This window comes from Epinephelus moara, chromosome 6 (genome assembly GCF_006386435.1).
Source record: "Epinephelus moara isolate mb chromosome 6, YSFRI_EMoa_1.0, whole genome shotgun sequence".
Lineage (NCBI taxonomy): Eukaryota > Metazoa > Chordata > Actinopteri > Perciformes > Serranidae > Epinephelus > Epinephelus moara.
In genome coordinates this window covers 29,764,529-29,782,096 of record NC_065511.1, presented here as the reverse complement: position 1 = coordinate 29,782,096, position 17,568 = coordinate 29,764,529, and the positions used below count along the sequence as shown (strand labels likewise).

At 40.8% G+C, this 17,568-nt stretch overlaps 1 protein-coding gene across 3 annotated transcripts; it reads left to right on the top strand.

Annotated features, from left to right (window-relative positions):
* The first annotated feature begins 1,345 nt into the window (after positions 1–1,345).
* On the top strand, positions 1,346–17,387 carry pex5 (peroxisomal biogenesis factor 5). 3 transcript variants are annotated; one of them, XM_050047378.1, is made up of 17 exons: positions 1,346–1,560; positions 4,148–4,304; positions 4,471–4,509; positions 4,668–4,785; positions 4,914–5,060; positions 5,302–5,386; positions 7,267–7,357; positions 7,637–7,759; positions 10,507–10,620; positions 10,996–11,079; positions 11,551–11,670; positions 12,621–12,764; positions 12,934–13,004; positions 13,543–13,764; positions 13,876–14,041; positions 14,138–14,295; positions 16,124–17,387. In XM_050047378.1, the coding sequence occupies exons 2-17, from the start codon at positions 4,191–4,193 to the stop codon at positions 16,368–16,370; spliced, it is 2,043 nt and encodes a 680-aa protein (XP_049903335.1). In that variant the 5' UTR covers positions 1,346–1,560; positions 4,148–4,190; the 3' UTR covers positions 16,371–17,387. The 3 variants fall into 3 exon arrangements, with proteins under 3 accessions (XP_049903335.1, XP_049903333.1, XP_049903334.1); XM_050047376.1 differs by lacking the exon at positions 10,507–10,620 and having other exon boundaries at positions 1,347–1,560; XM_050047377.1 differs by lacking the exons at positions 7,637–7,759; positions 10,507–10,620 and having other exon boundaries at positions 1,348–1,560.
* Positions 17,388–17,568: the final 181 nt, after the last annotated feature.

The following is a 17,568-nucleotide window of genomic DNA, read 5'->3' as shown; positions in this document are numbered from 1 at the left end:
TGATATGATTATGGTTGATATGATATTGAGACACAGCGTTCAAAGTCCAGTACAACTTGTTCACAAGCCCAACAGCTGATGGAACAAAAGACCTCAGATATCCTCAATCCTGTTCCCCTAACCAAAAAAACCTTTCCAAAATAATGGTACATTCCAGATTTGGCATGGTTTACAGGAAGTTGCATCATCAACTGCTTCAGTTAAATAAGTTTCTCTCATCTCTGATATACTGTTTTTGCTGTTTTATTAAGGTTTGACCAGATGGCACAAACATACAATGTTAGTCCTGTGACGGCAGGAGCCAGAACTCTCCATGAAGAGGGCGATGAGGGTCAGCTGGAATGACCTTTGCCCTCTCGGTAGCTCTAACTAGGTAAACATGATCAAGATCTCTGAAGTCAGTGTCAATGGTCATCTGACAATGTTTTACAGTGTTTCCTAGAATCTTTACGCATCACTACGTCCTCTTTTTTAAAGCCCTAACATCTTAATAATACAAATACTTTTATGCTGGTGAGGGTGAGGGTTTTTCGCCTGTCCCTTGCTATGATTGTTGTTCTTCAGCAAGACTTTTAATTTGTAAAATGTAGGCAAAATGTTAAAATGTTCACATTAACATTTTGTTTTAGGTCAGAATATTGTTAAACAGTTTATCTGTGGCCCCTGATTTCATGTCAACCCTGTTACCTTAACCCAAAAAACCTTTGCAAAATAGTGGTACATTCCAGATTTGATATGATTTACAGGAAGTTGCATCATCACAGAACTCTGATATGATCTCTGATATACCATTTTTGATGCGTTATTAAGGTTTGATCAGGGGGGAGAGGCATATGTCAATCCTGTGATGGCAGCAGCCAAACTCTACATAAAGAGGGCGATGAGGGTCTGTCAGGATGATCTTTGCCCTCGTGGTAGCTCTAACTAGTTAAACATGATCAAGATCTCTAACGTCAGTGTCAATGATCATCTGACAAAGTTTTAAAATCTTTCCCAGCCTGTTTTAATTTGCCATGCTAAGGAGGCCAAACCAGCAGATGGTGGCAAATGTTAAAACTGACTCAATAAAACATTTTTAAAATCAGTCTGTCCACATTAAAACCCCTCAGCCTCCTAAATAAAAAGAATCTTTGATTGGTCTGTACAAAAAATGTTAAAATTAAACATTGTATATTGAATTGTATTCCTCTTTGTTTTTCACCTGTAAACTACACTCCTGAGTTAGTGGACTTTGATTTCCTGCATAATATGGATTATACGTAAAACCTCTACGCTTCACTACGCTCTTTTTTTTAAAACCCTGACGTCTTCTTACGTAAAACCGTTTGAGAATACGAAACCGTCGTACCGTTCCGAGGCACTCCAACTGATCAGTGAGGGGTTTTGTGGGTCATGGAGGAGGAAGGTAAATAAGAGAGAAGGGCTACTAACACACAGCGGCTGTTTTCTGACGGTTACCGAGAGGTTTGACACTACGGCAGCTTCTGTGTGCAGTACGGTTGGAAAGGACAAACCGGAGAGGAGGGACTGTCGGTTGGGCTCCAGCAGCAGCTGTCTGCGGTGAGATGAACATCACGCTACCCGTCTATTCATGCCTCTGTGGCTGCATACAACAGCAATCATCTCCGCACTGGCCCTACTGTAGCTAGCTAGTACCGTTAGCTAACGCTAGCTACATATGCTATTGTTGGAGACAAAACGGGTCGTTAATTATTTAAATCTTCCGTGTTTGAGTTTCTACTTAATGAGCAGCATGTCGGCAGCATTAGAGGAGACACATTAAGTGACGTTTATTAAGCTAATGTTGCTGTGTGTGACTGAAGCCACAGTTAGCATCGGGCAACACAATGCTATCAGTGTACACAGTTTAACTGGATTGACACATGACAGCACCTGAATGCCTCTGCGGCGTTCAAGTGAACATTTCTCCTTAAATTATTATCACATTAAGGATAAAATAAATGTGAATGAACAGGACAAAACACACCTTCTGTCACAGTTAATGCACCCTGCAGGTTTGTGGTATGTAACGGTGAAGTGAGCAAGTACACAGGTGTCACAATGTCCTACCTGTGTGTGTTGTGTGTGTGTGTGTGTGTGTGTATTAATATCTTTGTCTAATCCTCTTAATTTAACCCTAATCATCACACAGTGCAGCAGCTCTGTGAGTCAGGAGGAATAAAATAGTCTTAAATCTATAATCTGGACTGTGAGAGTGATGGACAGTCCACCTGTAGAGTGGACTCTGTTGTGTAATATTGCCTGCAGTATTTTCAGGTGAACACTGCTGCTGCTGAAATATGGTAGAATGGAGCAGACAGGGAATTAAATTTCTATTCCTGACAGTTCATTATGGAAATTGTAACCATTACGTATCCCTCCAGGGGGGATAGAGAAGTTGAGTAGGCCAGCGTGTGTAACAGTTTGTCAGCTGCTCATCCTGGATGTAGGTCAGTAAGATGAGCTTCCTCTTGGACCACATATTGTTTGACTGAATCATCGTCATTAGGATTTTTCTTTTGGAGTTGTTTTGCTTCTGGAGGATCAGGTGAGTGACCACCAAAATGATGAGGACCAAACAGAACTTAACATAGATATCATAGTAATGATGTGATACCAGGGGTCTCATTTGTAAACATGCGTACGCACAAAATAAGGCCTGAAAGAGGCGTGCGCAACCTCCCACAGGAAAGTTGCAATCAATAAAAACAGACTTCATGAGAGAAATTTTGACCCATGCTTACAAACATTTTGGAGACAGGAAATTGGCGATGCAGACGGATTATTGTCAAATAGATTTTGGCGCACACTGTCTTTGGCTTTTGTCGCTAGGTTAATTTTTAGTATGGATCCTACGCACTGTTTTATAAATGAGACTCCAGGTCTGGTAACATGTAAGTTACTCTACTAAGTGCAGTCATGATACTGAAATTTATAACTTTGATATAGCACCTTGAAAAATATCAGTATTCAATACCGTTTTTCGCGAGGGAAAATTTTGACATTGAGGACATCCAAGTAACATTTTTTATCAAAAGAACAATGTAACAAGGCTACGTCATAAAGACAATTTTTCTTTTCTTTGACAATGCTAACACAGATACCAAAATATTAGGTAATTTGTTCACTACCTTACTCGGAGATACAAAAAGGTGTTTCTGCAAAACCCTTTATTTCAAGTCAAAATTGTAGAAGAAAGGTCTCAACAAAAGTTTACTAGAACTTTGCCTATAAAAAATAGTGTGCACATGGCAATATTTCTATTTAAATTAGGAAATATCTCCTCAAAAAATAAGTCAACAAGATGACCAAGATAAGATTTGACTTGTTACTTTTTACAATTTACTGTTATAGACATATTTAGTGGCTTAAAACCAAAGAAGTATTTATGTTTAATGCTGAGCTCTGTATGATATTCTTTGTAGTCTGTGATTTTGGTCATAACGTTATGGTGATGAGAAAAAGACAACATTTCAAGCTATATCAGATTGACAGATAAATCATCTATCTATCTGATATAGCTTTAAATGTCGTCTTTTTCTTATTGCAAAGGCTGAATTTCACTTTAAAGCTAAAACTCTGTGAACATACTTGACTAGCTGAGTGAAATATGCAGTGACTGCCTCTGCCTGCCGGGCCATCATATCCACATTATTAATGGTTCACTCTCTGCCAGGAAATGACACGGAAAACAGCAGATGGAGCTTGAATTTGGTTATGTGACTTGAGACTATCTGTGCAGTGGACACGTTGGACGTGTTGAGTTATATAAAGTAGGCAAAAGTCGCTCGAAGTCTTGTATCTTGCATTATGTTTTGGACTTCAGATTTTTCTCAAGATGAAAAACAAAATCTTTTATGTTGATGGGGGTAATTCCACAGAGGTGACTTCATCTGTGCGGAATGCTTTGTATAATTTGTAGCGGAGGGCCTGAACTGCTGTCATCCTAATTTGAGAGTTAAAACTATTACTGTACAGTTTCTCACAGTTATCACACTGTTGTATGATCATGTGCTGTACTTTACTTTGACTGTGAATGGTCCAAAAGAAATATGATTCAATTAACTTTCTCGCACCCAGACTGAATTTTGTGCAAATTGTCTGACACACACATATTGAATAACTCATCTGTTCCTTCTCTTCCCAGTTCTCAGGTGGTCTGATTGGGTTTGCCTCGTCCTTGTGTTGCCATGGCGATGCGGGAGTTGGTGGAGGCAGAATGCGGGGGAGCCAATCCCCTCATGAAGTTGACCGGTCATATGACCAAAGAAGGGGGGGCATGGCGGCATCGCTCAACACCTACAGTGAGTAATTTGTACATAGCCATTAGTTGTTGAAATGGCTGAATCTATCAGCAAAATCATGTCCTCCAAAGTGCAGATATTTCAGTCTCATAATGACACTGCCGCTTGACAACAGGCATGGCATTAGTTGGTTTGTTACCTCATTTTTTCCTCCTTGTTTTCTCAGATTCCCCCCACTCCCATTGAAATTGCAACTGAAGAAGAGGTCAGCACTTTTATTCCTTTCCATGTTCAGCATATTGTTTTGACTGTAATACTGTATAATGTTCTCCACTCTGAAGCAATTTCAGGTGTGTGCATACTGATTGCAGTTTATTAATATAGTCTCTAAAATGTAGAATATTGTTTTTATTTTTGCTGCAGCTGGTGAATGAGTTCCTTCAGGCGCCCCCTCGTCCCCCACACACGTTTGACATGGGTCAGCTGTTGGAGGAAATGCAACAGATTGACCAGCAGAGCTACAGACAAGCTCCACAGAGAGGTACACTTAATTATCATCTTTCTTGTATATTTTAAATACCACTTTCAGGTGTTTTCCTCTAGTGTTTGCATGGCTGAAGCTTAGGTCTGTTGCCAGCATTTTAAGTACCGCATATTTCCATGTCATAGCTCCAGATGTGGCAGCGTTGGCCCTCTCTGGCGACTGGACGGCTGAGTTCCTCTCAGGTCCTGAAACTGCCTCCGCACCGGGGCTCATTGCTCTTGGTGATGCAGCAGATGCTGATTGGACGAAAGAATTTATCGCTGAGGCTGCAGGTAGGTTGAGTTTCTCATAGTGTTTTTTTTTTTTTTTTTTTTTTAACATCGTTTGTTTCACTCTGGAAACAAGCTTTGCTTAATGAGCACTTTATCGTTCTGGAGTCATCATCAGTCTGTCACATGTCAGATATTTTAACTGACATTCTTGCCTTGGATAAATCTTTTGATTTTTGCACCGTATGTACTTTTTACAATGTGCCTATCAGCTGTGTTTTCTCCTTTTCTTTCTCTGCTCCAGATCCGGGACGCTGGGCAGAGGAGTATCTGGAGCAGTCGGAGGAGAAGTTGTGGCTGGGAGACCTGGGAGACAAGGAGAACGAATGGTTAGACCGGGGGATGGGGGACGTGGAAAGAGAAAAGTTTTCAGAAGAAAAATTGCTTATATAAAAGCTTACATCAGGCAAACTGCAATAAATGTAGAACGAATGCAAGACTGAAAAAGAATAGGAGGACAGGTAGACAAAGGATAGCATGCCTGAAACCTTGACAATGTTCTTGTCTACTTGTTGAGAATCTGTTGAATTTTAATTTTTCAGACTTTTAAGCTTGTCTAGTCTGTATTTTGATATTGAGCTCACCCAAAGAAAAGACCCATTAAATGACAGAAGTGTCTGAATAGTAAATGAAAGCTGGTGTAAAGGATATCAGCCTTAAAATGTCTAATCATCAGCGTGGTGCGCTGACCTCAACAATGCAGAGTACAGCCTTCAGCCTGAAATGATTTGTTCCAGCCTTCATATTTATAATAAAGCAGCTCATTCAAGTCTTATAAGTCTGTACACTGTAATATTAATTAATTTAAGTTGGGTTTTATGAGGCACTCATCCATAGTCAGTGTATTAAATTTAGGGTGTTTTCACATATAGTCCTTTTGAAACAAACTGAACGTAGTCCCCTTAAAGTGGACCAAAAGTGGACCTACAGAAAAGCAGTGTCAGTTCATTTGAAAGAGGACTCGGTTCTCTTCCTGGTCAACTTCAGCTCTGATGGGGCCTCAGTCCTCTCTCTGTTCACACTAGTTAAGCCTTGCCATAATAGCTTATCATAGGGCTTAGGAGGTTGTTCACTGAGTGCTGATCCTTTCTCTAGAGCACAAACTTCTTGTGTTTATTTGAATTTTAGCCTTTATATAATACTGACGTGCAGTATCTTCCATGGACCAAACTACCCCTTGTCCTGCGTCTTTGCAAGCGTTACAGGCCGATGTGGTTTCGTCTGTTTTTTCAAGCTTCCCAGTGCAACAGCATATGATCTAGAGAGCTAAATAAAATTTGGCAAAGAGCAAAGCGAACCCGGAGCGCTTTGTGTTCACAAGGAACAGGTTAAGGGAATCGCACTGCGGACTTGAAGCGAAGCAAACTCAGACCACCTCATGAGTGTTCACATATGCGTAAAAAATGCTGAGTCAGCTCTCCGAGTCTGTTTAGAGGGCTGAAAAGGACCAAGTGTGAAAACACCTTAAGTAGATGTCCATCAGCACACCCCTAGTTTGGTGAAGCGACAGAAGTGCTGACACGGTTGCTAAACAATGTATGGCTATGGACGGGGGCAGCGACAAAACGTATTTTGGCCACCATAAAATAACTCCCATCCAAGAAAATCTATAACAGTTTGAGCACTATATTGAGAGTATTTTCATTTCTTTACATTTACGTCAGACAGCCCGTCCCATTGGAGAAGCGTTTAATGGCTTCAGTTTCCCATTTGCGCTCTCTTCAGTGCCACAAGACTCCATTGACAAAACGGTAATTTTAACACGGAAGCTGCTGGAAGCTACCACTGCCTGAATCTGTTAGATAGTCTGTGTTATTGTGTGACCTTGATGAATCTGAACTAACCCTTTGAACACCAAAGTCAAATAAAAACACAAATAACAGATCGAGGCAGTGGTAGACTAGGAGCTCTTGTGTTCAGCACTGTTAAATCAATGTTTTCTTTGATGGAGTCTGGCTTTGAAGAGAGCGATATAACAGCTCCCTTTCCTTTTTAGAAATCGCTGACAGCAAGGTTAAGCAGTGAAAATATACTAAATATAGTGTACACTTCAACTGATACTGACTTTTTTTAGGTGGGACTTTTTTAGGTGGCTAAAATCTGGGGGGTGTGCCAACTGACATCTACTATTTAGTAATATACTGACTATGGGTAAGTATCCCATACAACCAGACTTCAATAGATCTGAACTATCCCTTTAATGTGACAGGACAAAGGAGTATCAGCCAGGGGAGGAGCTGAGGCAGACGGCCAATGAGCTTGTCTCAAAGGTTGATGACCCCAAGTTACAAAACACTGAGGTGAGCAGTGTGTTCATGTTCATGTCAATCATCTTCTGTCACCATATCCTTTCTCTTTTACTTTGACATTTTTATAGAGTAGTTCCTCGGGAGCAAAGTGCATTTGTTATGTCGACTTGAGTTTCACTGTAGTTTTTCATGGTTATTGCTTTTAGTTTGGAAAAAAAGTTATTAGTTTAGAAAGAAACTAGCTGTGCATTAGTGTTAATCTGACCAATTAGTAATGGTATTGGTAAAATGTTTTGTTTGCTGTCATTTTTTTTTTTCGTTGGTGTGTAGTTCCTGCGATTCATTAGGCAGATTGGCGAGGGCAGTGTGACAGTGGAGAGCAAAACAGACAAACAGCTCACAGATAAAGCTCAGGCCGAGGAGGCTCAGAACTGGGCCTCCAACCTCAACCAGGTACGAGTCACTGCCCACTGAGGAGGGGATGGTTGCAACGGGGGGAAACACACTGGGGGAGGCACACTGGTTCACTTTTGCAGAGTATAGACCATGCCTTGTGACTCATCACCCCAGTATCTGATGCACAGTAACATTTTCCACTAATGTAACCAGAAGCAGCCGCTACACTCCCTGTAATATGAAGCTCCAGGCTGCGCAGCATTGCAGCATTGGAATTTGTTCAGCAATGAGAGGAGCCCTATGACTATCTGCTTCTGTTCTCATGCATTTGGTTTTTAATGTCTGCAATCAAGCTGTGGTTATTCCCACCTTGACTCAATTTCCCTTCAGTTCTTGATTTTATTGGGGTTGTAAGTAATTACTTTGGCCGGATTCACGGCAGGCAAAAAAAGGCTGATGCAGGATTTTGGATTTTAACTAGACTTTCCTCTGAAATGGCAACACTACAGAAGCCCATATCTGCCAAGAAAAGAAAAATGATTGAAAGTTAGATATGAAAAAAATACAAATACTCCCAGTATATCAGAATTATGACGTAATAAGTCAAGATTATGAGATAGTAAAAAGGCAAATATTGGCTTATTATTTTTATGCCTCCGTGTTGGCGATAGCCGTGGCCAGAGGCTTTATGTTTTTGGGTTGTCCGTATGTACGTACGTATGTCCGAACGTCTGTCCCATGCTTGTTAACACAATATCTTAAGAATGCCTCAAGGGAATTCCTTCAAATTTAGCACAAAGTCCACTTGGACTCAACGATGAACTGATTCGAATTTTCGTGGTCAAGAGTCAAAGATCAAGGTCACCGTAACCTTACATCCATCTCAAGAACAGTTGGAGGGAATTTCTTTGAATTTGGCACAAATGTCCACTTGGACTGAAGAATAAACTGATTACAATTTTGTGGTCGAAGGTTTAAGGTCAAGGTCAGTGTGACCTTGTCTGTCTAATTCTTGTGAATGCGATATCTCAAGAACAACTTCAGGGGATTTCTTCAAATTCGGCACAAATGTTAACTTGGACTCACCAACCAGCTAATTGGATTTCGGTGGTCAAAGGTCAAGGTCAGTGTGGCCTTGCATCTGTCTTATTCTCATGAACAAGATATCTCAAGAACACCTTGAGGGAATTTCTTTTAATTTGACACAAACGTCCACTTGGACTGAAGAATAAACTGATTAGAATTCTGTGGTCGAAGGTTAAAGATCAAGGTCAGTGTGACCACACAAAACATGTTTTTGGCCCTAACTCAAGAATTCATATGACAAAACTTCACACAAATGTCTAACAGGATAAAATAATAAAATGATCACATATTATATCCAGGAGGTCAAAGGTCAGCTTCACTGTGACGTCATAATTTTCCGCATAAAACACTTTTCTGGCCACTACTCAACGTCATATTTCAGGAACAGAAGGGGAGACCTTTGGTCAGATACTGAATTGGTGACACTAACTTGGGCGTCTACCTTGAAACTGTACTGATTGTACAGACCTTCTGTGCTGTCGGGGGGAAAATGTGTCAAGTGTGTGAAGCATCCATGTTTTCACAGACGTAATGTAAACTGTAAGAGAAACTTGACTGGTGCACGGAGGCGGTAATTCTAGTTTAATTCTGTTTAAAGAAAATTAGCCTTGTATATCGATTATTTAATGTTATTTCTCTAAAACAGTAAAAAATTTTGAGATTGTAAAGTTTTGACATAAGTAGTCAGAATTGTGACTTACCGTCTCATCATTTTGATTTACCAGTACTTTTATTTTATCATGCCTAACTTTTCATCTCTTTCTTTTTTCTTATCTTTGCGGACATGGGCATCCGTATTATACTCTGCATGTGCAGCTTTCAATCCTGTTTATGATGAATATTAGTTCACCATGGCTCCTCTGTATGGAGCCCCCCAAGTCCCGAAAGGTGACATTTTTTATCTTGTGCACACAAGATAGTTAATATGTTTCCACATGATAAAACATTTCACCTTTCAGGACTTCAGGGGCAACATACCATTGTGCTTAAAGTGGAAATAGACAAGTTTTTTGCTTTAACTTATCATTTTGATGTAAATATTGATTGCATAATGTAATAGCTATCGGACAGTGACACCATCTGCGTTTAGATGGGTTCTCAATAAGCCTTGCTTTCACTATGCAGTTCTGTGTGCCTACGGGAACAATCTCCTGGAAAAATTAAGGCTCAGTTTACAGCATAAAGGAAGTACGTTATACATTGCATGACCAAAGCAGGAGCAGGATGGTGCTTTTGTTTTTCTTGGTAGCTATCAGGAGCTGTTCCCACTTACCAAAAGTATCAGTGTAAGGTCTTTGCAGTTGTTATCCCCAGTAGTGGAAATGGCTGACAGTGGAACAACCAAAGTATCTGTGGAAACTGTGGTAGTTGCACAGCTCTGATGATAGCGGAAAGCAATCTTGTTGTCTTTGTGACAGCGGCGCCAACAGCAATACCACTTGAAAATGCTAGGGTGGGAAAAGTTGTCTGTTTCCACTTTAAATGCCCTCTAACTGTGACATGTTCTTTCCCATTTTTTGACCTGCCCTTTGAACTCTCGGCTTGCCATTCCCTCAATTAACCGCCATCCATCTATTCCTCTTACTACTTGAAATTACTCCTACTCCACCCACCCCTCCAAAAAATAAAAAATGAAAAAACCTCCCCACCAACTGCTCACTCCTCCTCAAAACATTGCCCCATTCCCCATCGCCACCCCTCCTCGCCTCCCACCATAGTTCCTGACGAAGACGGGGGGAGGGAGTCTTCCCTTGGAACCCCCAGAGAGGAGTGAGAAGATTGAGAAAGTTAAAGCTAAACAAGCACAGCAGTGGGCCAAGGTCATCAGGCAGGTAGGACCTTGGTGGTCGTGGCAGCGATAGGTTTTTATTTGTAGCTACTTAAGATTTGCTTCTAGTGTCGTACTTAGAGTTTTGTCCTGCACATAGACGGCAAGATACAATCAGTATTTAATTATTTTTTTGCTGGCAAGTGATTTTTCTAGCTGATTTACAAAGTTGGAGTTTATTAGGAGGAACTGTAAGAAAGCAGTAGGTGGAAACTAGCTCTTACTGTGTTGTTTCTTCTTTCATCTCCTTTACATCACTTCCCTCTATATTTTTCCTCTTTTAATGTCCCCATCCTCAGCTTTAATAACAATTCATCATAGCCAGCATGTGCTGACTTGAATCAGCCACTGTCAGCATTACTCTTCATTGCTCTTCAAGGTGTCAGTGGACTCGGCTGAAGCCTGGGTAGATGAGTTCGCCACATCTGGGCCAGATTTCCAGCAAGCTAAAGCTGCAGTGGAGGTGAGACAAGATTCAGTGACAATTTAAACTCTGAAAACAAATGAATGAATGAAAGAACTTTATTTATATAGCATCTTTCATGCACAGAATGCAGCACAAAGTACTTTACAATTCAGCGGCAGAGACAAACGGCAAAGAAATAAAACCATAAAGTTATACAACACTCATTCAAGGAGCAATGAGAAGACTAAATTAATCGCTCAATGAAATAACTAATAAAACAGGAGTTATATGGTCTCTCCTTTTAGTTTTTGTTAAAAGCTAAAGTACTGGATGTTGACTGTGAGCACTGGTAACTGTGTTCAAAAAACAAACCACCATTATTTTCTTTTGACTTACTTGTGCTACAAAACACCATCAATATACTTTCGTATGTCCCTTGGAAAAATCAGTGTCAAATATGTCCATAATACAGGATGATACATGATGTGAGGAGACTGAAATAATGATGTGTATCTGTCATTTTGTCAGAGCGATGTGGATTTCTGGGAGAAGCTGCAGCAGGAGTGGGAGGAGATGGCTAAGAGGGACGCAGAGAGCCACCCCTGGCTGTCTGACTTCGATCAGCTACTCAGCACTTCTTATGACAAGGTAGCTGACAAGCTGCTCACAGCAGGCTGAGATATACTATCTGCTTACATGTTTGAGGATTTCAGCATTTTTGCACATGCAGCTCTACAAAAAGTACATGACCTACAGCGTTACTGGTTTTCATGTAGCTGATTCTGCATGATCTGCTGTTAGAACAGTACACATGGACATCTCCACGAGTGCGTTTACATGGAAATGAATAACCTATTTATGAGTCCTGGTTATGATCATGTTTTAGATATGATGTTTACATGATCACAGAAAGATTGGGGTTTTCATGTTCCCCGTGTACATGAAACCCTTAATAACACGGTCACTGACTGCTGCAGTCTCTGATGTTTACAATAACAAACCAACAATGGGAGATGAGAGCAACGGTAAATATAAACACTGCACTGTACATTTATAACCACTTGGTACCTTCTTCTCTGCTCTTCTTCTCCGCCAACACCTGTCTGCTTTCAGCGCACCCACCGTCTCTCTCTCTTGACCACTCACTCTGTACTGAGCTAATTCTCAAATCAGCTACACTGCTCTCCACACCATCCTCTACACGGCGCCAGCCTGTCACTGTTACTACCACCATGTAGAGCACGGGAGCAGTTGACGGTGATAGACAGCCTCCTCATTACCGAAAGACAAAACTCCATTTCTTCGTCCCTCCAGACGTGAGACACTACTGCTGCCATCATTGTTTGTATTTCGGTTACATCACTTGGCTGAAGCTGTGGCCACGCAGGTTGTTGGCGGCGCTCAATAACTGGGATAGGGTGTATACATGCAGCAGTATCCCAGTTTCTTTTGGAGTACTCCAGCTTGGATATTTGGGTTTCTAAAAACGGAATATGGTGTTTACCTGCTCAAACACATAAACAGGAATGTCCAAAAATCTGACCTTGAATATATCCAGTCAGTAACAAACTCCATGACTTCCTTGTGTTTGCCAATAGGGGTATCAATTTGAAGAGGAAAACCCCTACTTATCCCACCCGGACCCTTTGTCAGAGGGAGTGAAGAGGATGGAGGCAGGGGACATCCCTGGTGCCGTGCGGTTCTTTGAAAGTGCTGTACAGAGAGAACCAGACAACCAGCTGGTGAGTGACCTACAGCCTGCAGCCTCATTTCAGACATTATTTGATCAGCCTCTTATTAATTAACGTTTTCAAAATTGTCCTCGCTTTTAATTGTGCTCATGTTTGTGTCCCCACAGAAGGCAGCTGTAATAATGATGTGGTGTGTTCATTTCCTCTGATTTAATTGTAGGCATGGCAATATCTGGGAACCTGTCAGGCAGAGAACGAGCAAGAATTTGCCGCCATCAGCGCCCTCCGCAGGTCGGAAATCAGAAACAGATAAGCTGTGTTTAGAAACAATTGGGGCACCATATAATTAGTGCATCTGACTTTGCTGGGCTGTTACATGTTATGTTTTTTTGCAGAAATTATTGTAAATTTTATGATACTCATGTACTTGGAAATAGTTCTGATTCATCAGTTTTTTACATCTTAATAGTGAGCTCAATGAATGTAGGCTCAAGCTGCTTTTCTACTTCCTCTGTTGGGTAAACATCAAAGACAAAATTCAGGTAGTTGCTTAAAAATCTGAAGGAACCTAAATGAGGAAATAGATACCATTCTGTTACCTTGTTACTATGAGTGTATTGTTATTTTGTAACTTAGGTTTTCATGTCTATAGTCACCACCACTTGTCCACTTTCAGCTGAAAACTTTTATTCAAAGTTGTTATTGTAAGATTTGACCCCTTTAATTATTTGTTGATTTATAACATTTGCTGTCTCAACTAAATGCACATCCTTGTTCAAGGACAATAGGATGTTATTTGTTCTGATTCTCTTCCTTTCTTCTTCATTAGATGTATAGAGCTGAAGAACGACAACCTGACTGCTCTGATGGCGCTGGCCGTCAGTTTCACTAACGAATCGCTGCACAGGCAGGCCTGTGAGACTCTTCGTGACTGGTTAAAGCACAATCCAAAATACCGTTCTGTGTGGGAGCAGAATGAGAACGAACGCCAAAAGGACGGTGCCAGAGAAAGAGAGAAGGAGAAGGAGAGGTTCGGGTCACTGCTGCCAGAGTGAGTATCACATGCCAGATGATTTCAGGTTTAAAACTGAACAGATCCAGTAATTCTAAAACATTTCTCATCTTTTTTATTAACTTCTTTCTTTCTGTATTTCCTGCACAGGTCTTTGTTTACTGACGTCCAGTCCCTGTTCCTGCAAGCAGCCAACTCTGACCCCGCCCAGGTCGACCCCCAGCTGCAGTGTGGTCTGGGCGTTCTCTTCAACCTCAGCGGGGAGTACGACAAGGCGGTGGACTGTTTCAGCGCCGCTCTGTCTGTCACACCACAGGTTAGTGTAGAAGCCATTGATGAGACTCCAGCTTCACACCGCATGATCTGTCTGTTTCTGAGCTCTCCCCTCTCGTTTGTCGTCTGTTTCCATCAGGACTACCTGCTGTGGAACAAACTGGGCGCCACACTCGCCAACGGAAGCCGCTCAGAGGAGGCTGTGGCCGCCTACAGGAGAGCTCTGGAGCTGCAGCCTGGTTTTGTTCGTAGTCGCTACAACTTGGGAATCAGCTGTGTCAACTTAGGAGCACACAGGTGAGGGAGAAACTCTGTGGTTTGTAGATTTGTATGTTTGAATAAGGGTGATGTGTCTGTTTTTAGCTTTAAAGGGGATGTTTTGAGGTTACAGATACCATGTTAACTGCTTACTGTTGCTTTAGACTGATTCCATGAATGATTTATACGCCTTTCAGACCACACCATAAACAGTGGGTAAATGTATGACACACTGTGCTGTGGCATAAAGGTGACTACACTAATTTCTGTAATGATTACAGAATCTTTACGAGGCCCAGCAAACCAGAAAAAAATGGAGGAATAGTTGTTCCAGACATGAGCTAATATAAAACTTAGTGTAAAATGGGTGAAAGGAACAATGTGTGTCTGATGCAAGTTGTCAGACTGAAGGTTTTGAAGTTGTTTTGATTATTTGATAAAAGGTGTAGCTGTTTTGATCAAACATTTCTTTGTATGTACTATAACATGTACAACACAAATGATTTAACAAACTCTCTTTGCTTCACTAGAAACACTGTTATGTTTGTGTTACTTTGGAATTTGACTTGATTGTGCTTTCTTGTATCTGGTATAAAAGAACCTAACAAACCCTGGTGCAATGCAATCACTTGTGCTTCCACTAGATGGCAAAAGCAGTTTTGTAGAACAAACTCAGTTGCCAGTTTATTAGGTACACTTAGTTCAAAATAATGGTGTTAAATATTGAAAATGACTTGGAGAGCTGATAATTTAACTGTGTGGTTATCTTGTAGTGGTGTTGAGTTGTCTTGCGTTATACTGAGAGGTGGTGTTTGTAATATTTTGTCAACCCCATTTATATTTCAAGAGAGATGACAATCAGAGAAATGCCTTAATTTGGTTGTTTTTTTAAATTTTATTATTATCATATATCACTATAACTATTATCTTATTGGGGTCAAAGTAATTGGGACAAGTTGTATCCATTTATATGATAATAATTATAATATTTATTTGCATAGCACTTATTTAAACAAAGTTACAAATTGCTTCACAACATGCAGAGAAATAAGACAACAAAACAATACAAAGGATATGAAACACAAAACTACAAGTCAGGCATTAAAAGGGAAATCTTTCCTATAAAAATATGTTTTAAGCAATGATTTATGTGATTGCCAGCCTAATCTCCTCAGGCAGTGAATTCCAGAGCCTCGGGCTTTGATGGCAAAAGCCTGGTCACCTCTAGTTACCAGCCTTGATCCAGGAACGACTAGTGAGAGTAGGCTTGAGGATCTCAGATCACGACTTGGAGCATAGGTAGTCAGAAGCTCAGCTCTATTATTCTGAAGTTAAACTGGTAACCAGTGGAGGAAAGCAAGAATTGGGGTGATATGTGACCTAGGATTTGTCTCAGTTAAAATATGAGCTGTAGCATTCTGCACTAGTTGAAGCCGAACTACTGAAGATTTACTGAGGCATGTAAACACTGAGGTGTGAATAGTCGAGGTGCGAGAATTTATGTCAATTAAAGGAATACTTCACCCCACAAATCACCATTTGTGTATCGGTTACTCACCCTGTGTCATGTTGAATTCATAAAGAAAACTTTCTCGCATGCCTCCATCAAACAGAGAATGAGAAACTGAGAAAATTCTTCATGAATTGAAGTCATAAACGTCCGTGATTAAAAATACCAAAACAACATCATAACATCACTTTATAATATATCAGCTCATTATAAACTCACAGCTCATGCAGTATAATCCAAGTCTCATTTATTCAGTCATAAATAAATTGTCATTTGGGGAGTGAAGTATTCCTTGAACCTCTGGCTAAAATCAAGTGGTGCTCATCTTGTCGTGTTTTCTCACACCTTTATCCTCAGAGAGGCAGTGGAGCACTTCCTTGAAGCTCTGTCTCTACAACGCCAAGCCGCCGGGGACGGAGCAAGAGCTGCAAGGGGGCCTGGAGGTGCCGCAGCCACCATGATGTCCGACAACATCTGGTCCACCCTGCGCATGGCTCTGAGCATGATGGGAGAGAGTTCTCTGTACGCTGCTGCCGACCGCCGGGACTTGGACACGTTGCTGGCTCATTTCTGCCAGCGAGAGGTGGACGGTGGGACTGAATGAAGGCCAGCCAGGGGAGGGCATATTGAGTGTGAATGTGTTTTGCTGAGAGGTAAATGTTTGGGTGACTGAATGAAGCGGAGAGGAATCAGAGCGGTAACGGTTACAGAGAAACGGAGGAGGAAGACACTGTGAATTATCCACCATTCTACGGACATCATCTTGTGCGCTTGAATGACTTCTGTCAAATGATTTCAGTATTAGTCTCGACCTGGAAGACGCAGCCGGCAGCGGTACAGTCATGGCACTGTATTTGACATGTTCGACAGTCCTCACATTTCCTCTCACACTGTTGATCTGGAGACCTGGGTTCAATAAAATGTCACTTTTGTTGTTGATTGGAAATTTGTTCTCAGTGAAGAAAGTAAAAGATGATGAATGATGATGGATGCAATGTGGACGGTTACCATGACACTCAATGCCCTCACAGTTTTAACAGCAGGTTGTAGGCTGAGCTGTATACTCTCTATGGTTATGTAGATTAAAGGTACAATATTGCCGCGACATTGAAAAGAGTAGTGCTTTTTTATCAGAGGTGCTCACAAGAGAAGGAATGGCCAGTCCAGAGTACAAACACTAATCAGAAGTGCTGAAGCGGCCTGTTTTCCTTTTTTTTATATACTTTATTTAATTTTTTAGTAATCAGTTATCAGCCAGGATGATGAACTGACAACCAGCGGGACTGTTACTGTTATGATGAGGTGTGTATGTGTGTGTGTGTGTCTACAGTACGTGTGTTTGAGTGCGTGTGTTTTGGGTCGGGTGGGGGATATTAATCGTTCATCTGATGATAAGATCATATAATTGTAATACCATTGAGAATTATTTCTCTGGACTCCTCCTTTCTCTTGCTCTTTTTCATATCGCTCTTGTAAAACAATTTGCTTTGTTGTAAAATAATGCTATATGCCATATTGTGTATTGTAACATAATTGTTGCACTATAATTGTGTTCAGGCTAGTTGTATCCTGACTGCAATGTTTAATATAATATTCAGCAATAAAGCTTTGATTCCAAACATCTGTTGATTGATTTTTATTTTCTGAATCAATGAAATGCATGGCTGATATTAAAAAGTATGGAGAGCTATATATAATAAGTATTCATAGCGCTGTTTTAATTGTAGCTCTAAAGTTTTAAGAATAAAGATAAGCAATCTACTTAAATTCAGTCTTTTAGTTAGTATGTCGATTTTTATACG

Excerpts from the sequence above, each read along its gene's own strand:
- pex5 (XM_050047378.1), top strand. The coding sequence starts at position 4,191 with ATGGCGATGCGGGAGTTGGTGGAGGCAGAATGCGGGGGAGCCAATCCC. Across the intron at positions 13,005-13,542 it reads GCCATCAGCGCCCTCCGCAG|ATGTATAGAGCTGAAGAACG; the intron begins GTCGGAAATCAG and ends CTTCTTCATTAG. Across the intron at positions 14,042-14,137 it reads CTCTGTCTGTCACACCACAG|GACTACCTGCTGTGGAACAA; the intron begins GTTAGTGTAGAA and ends TGTTTCCATCAG.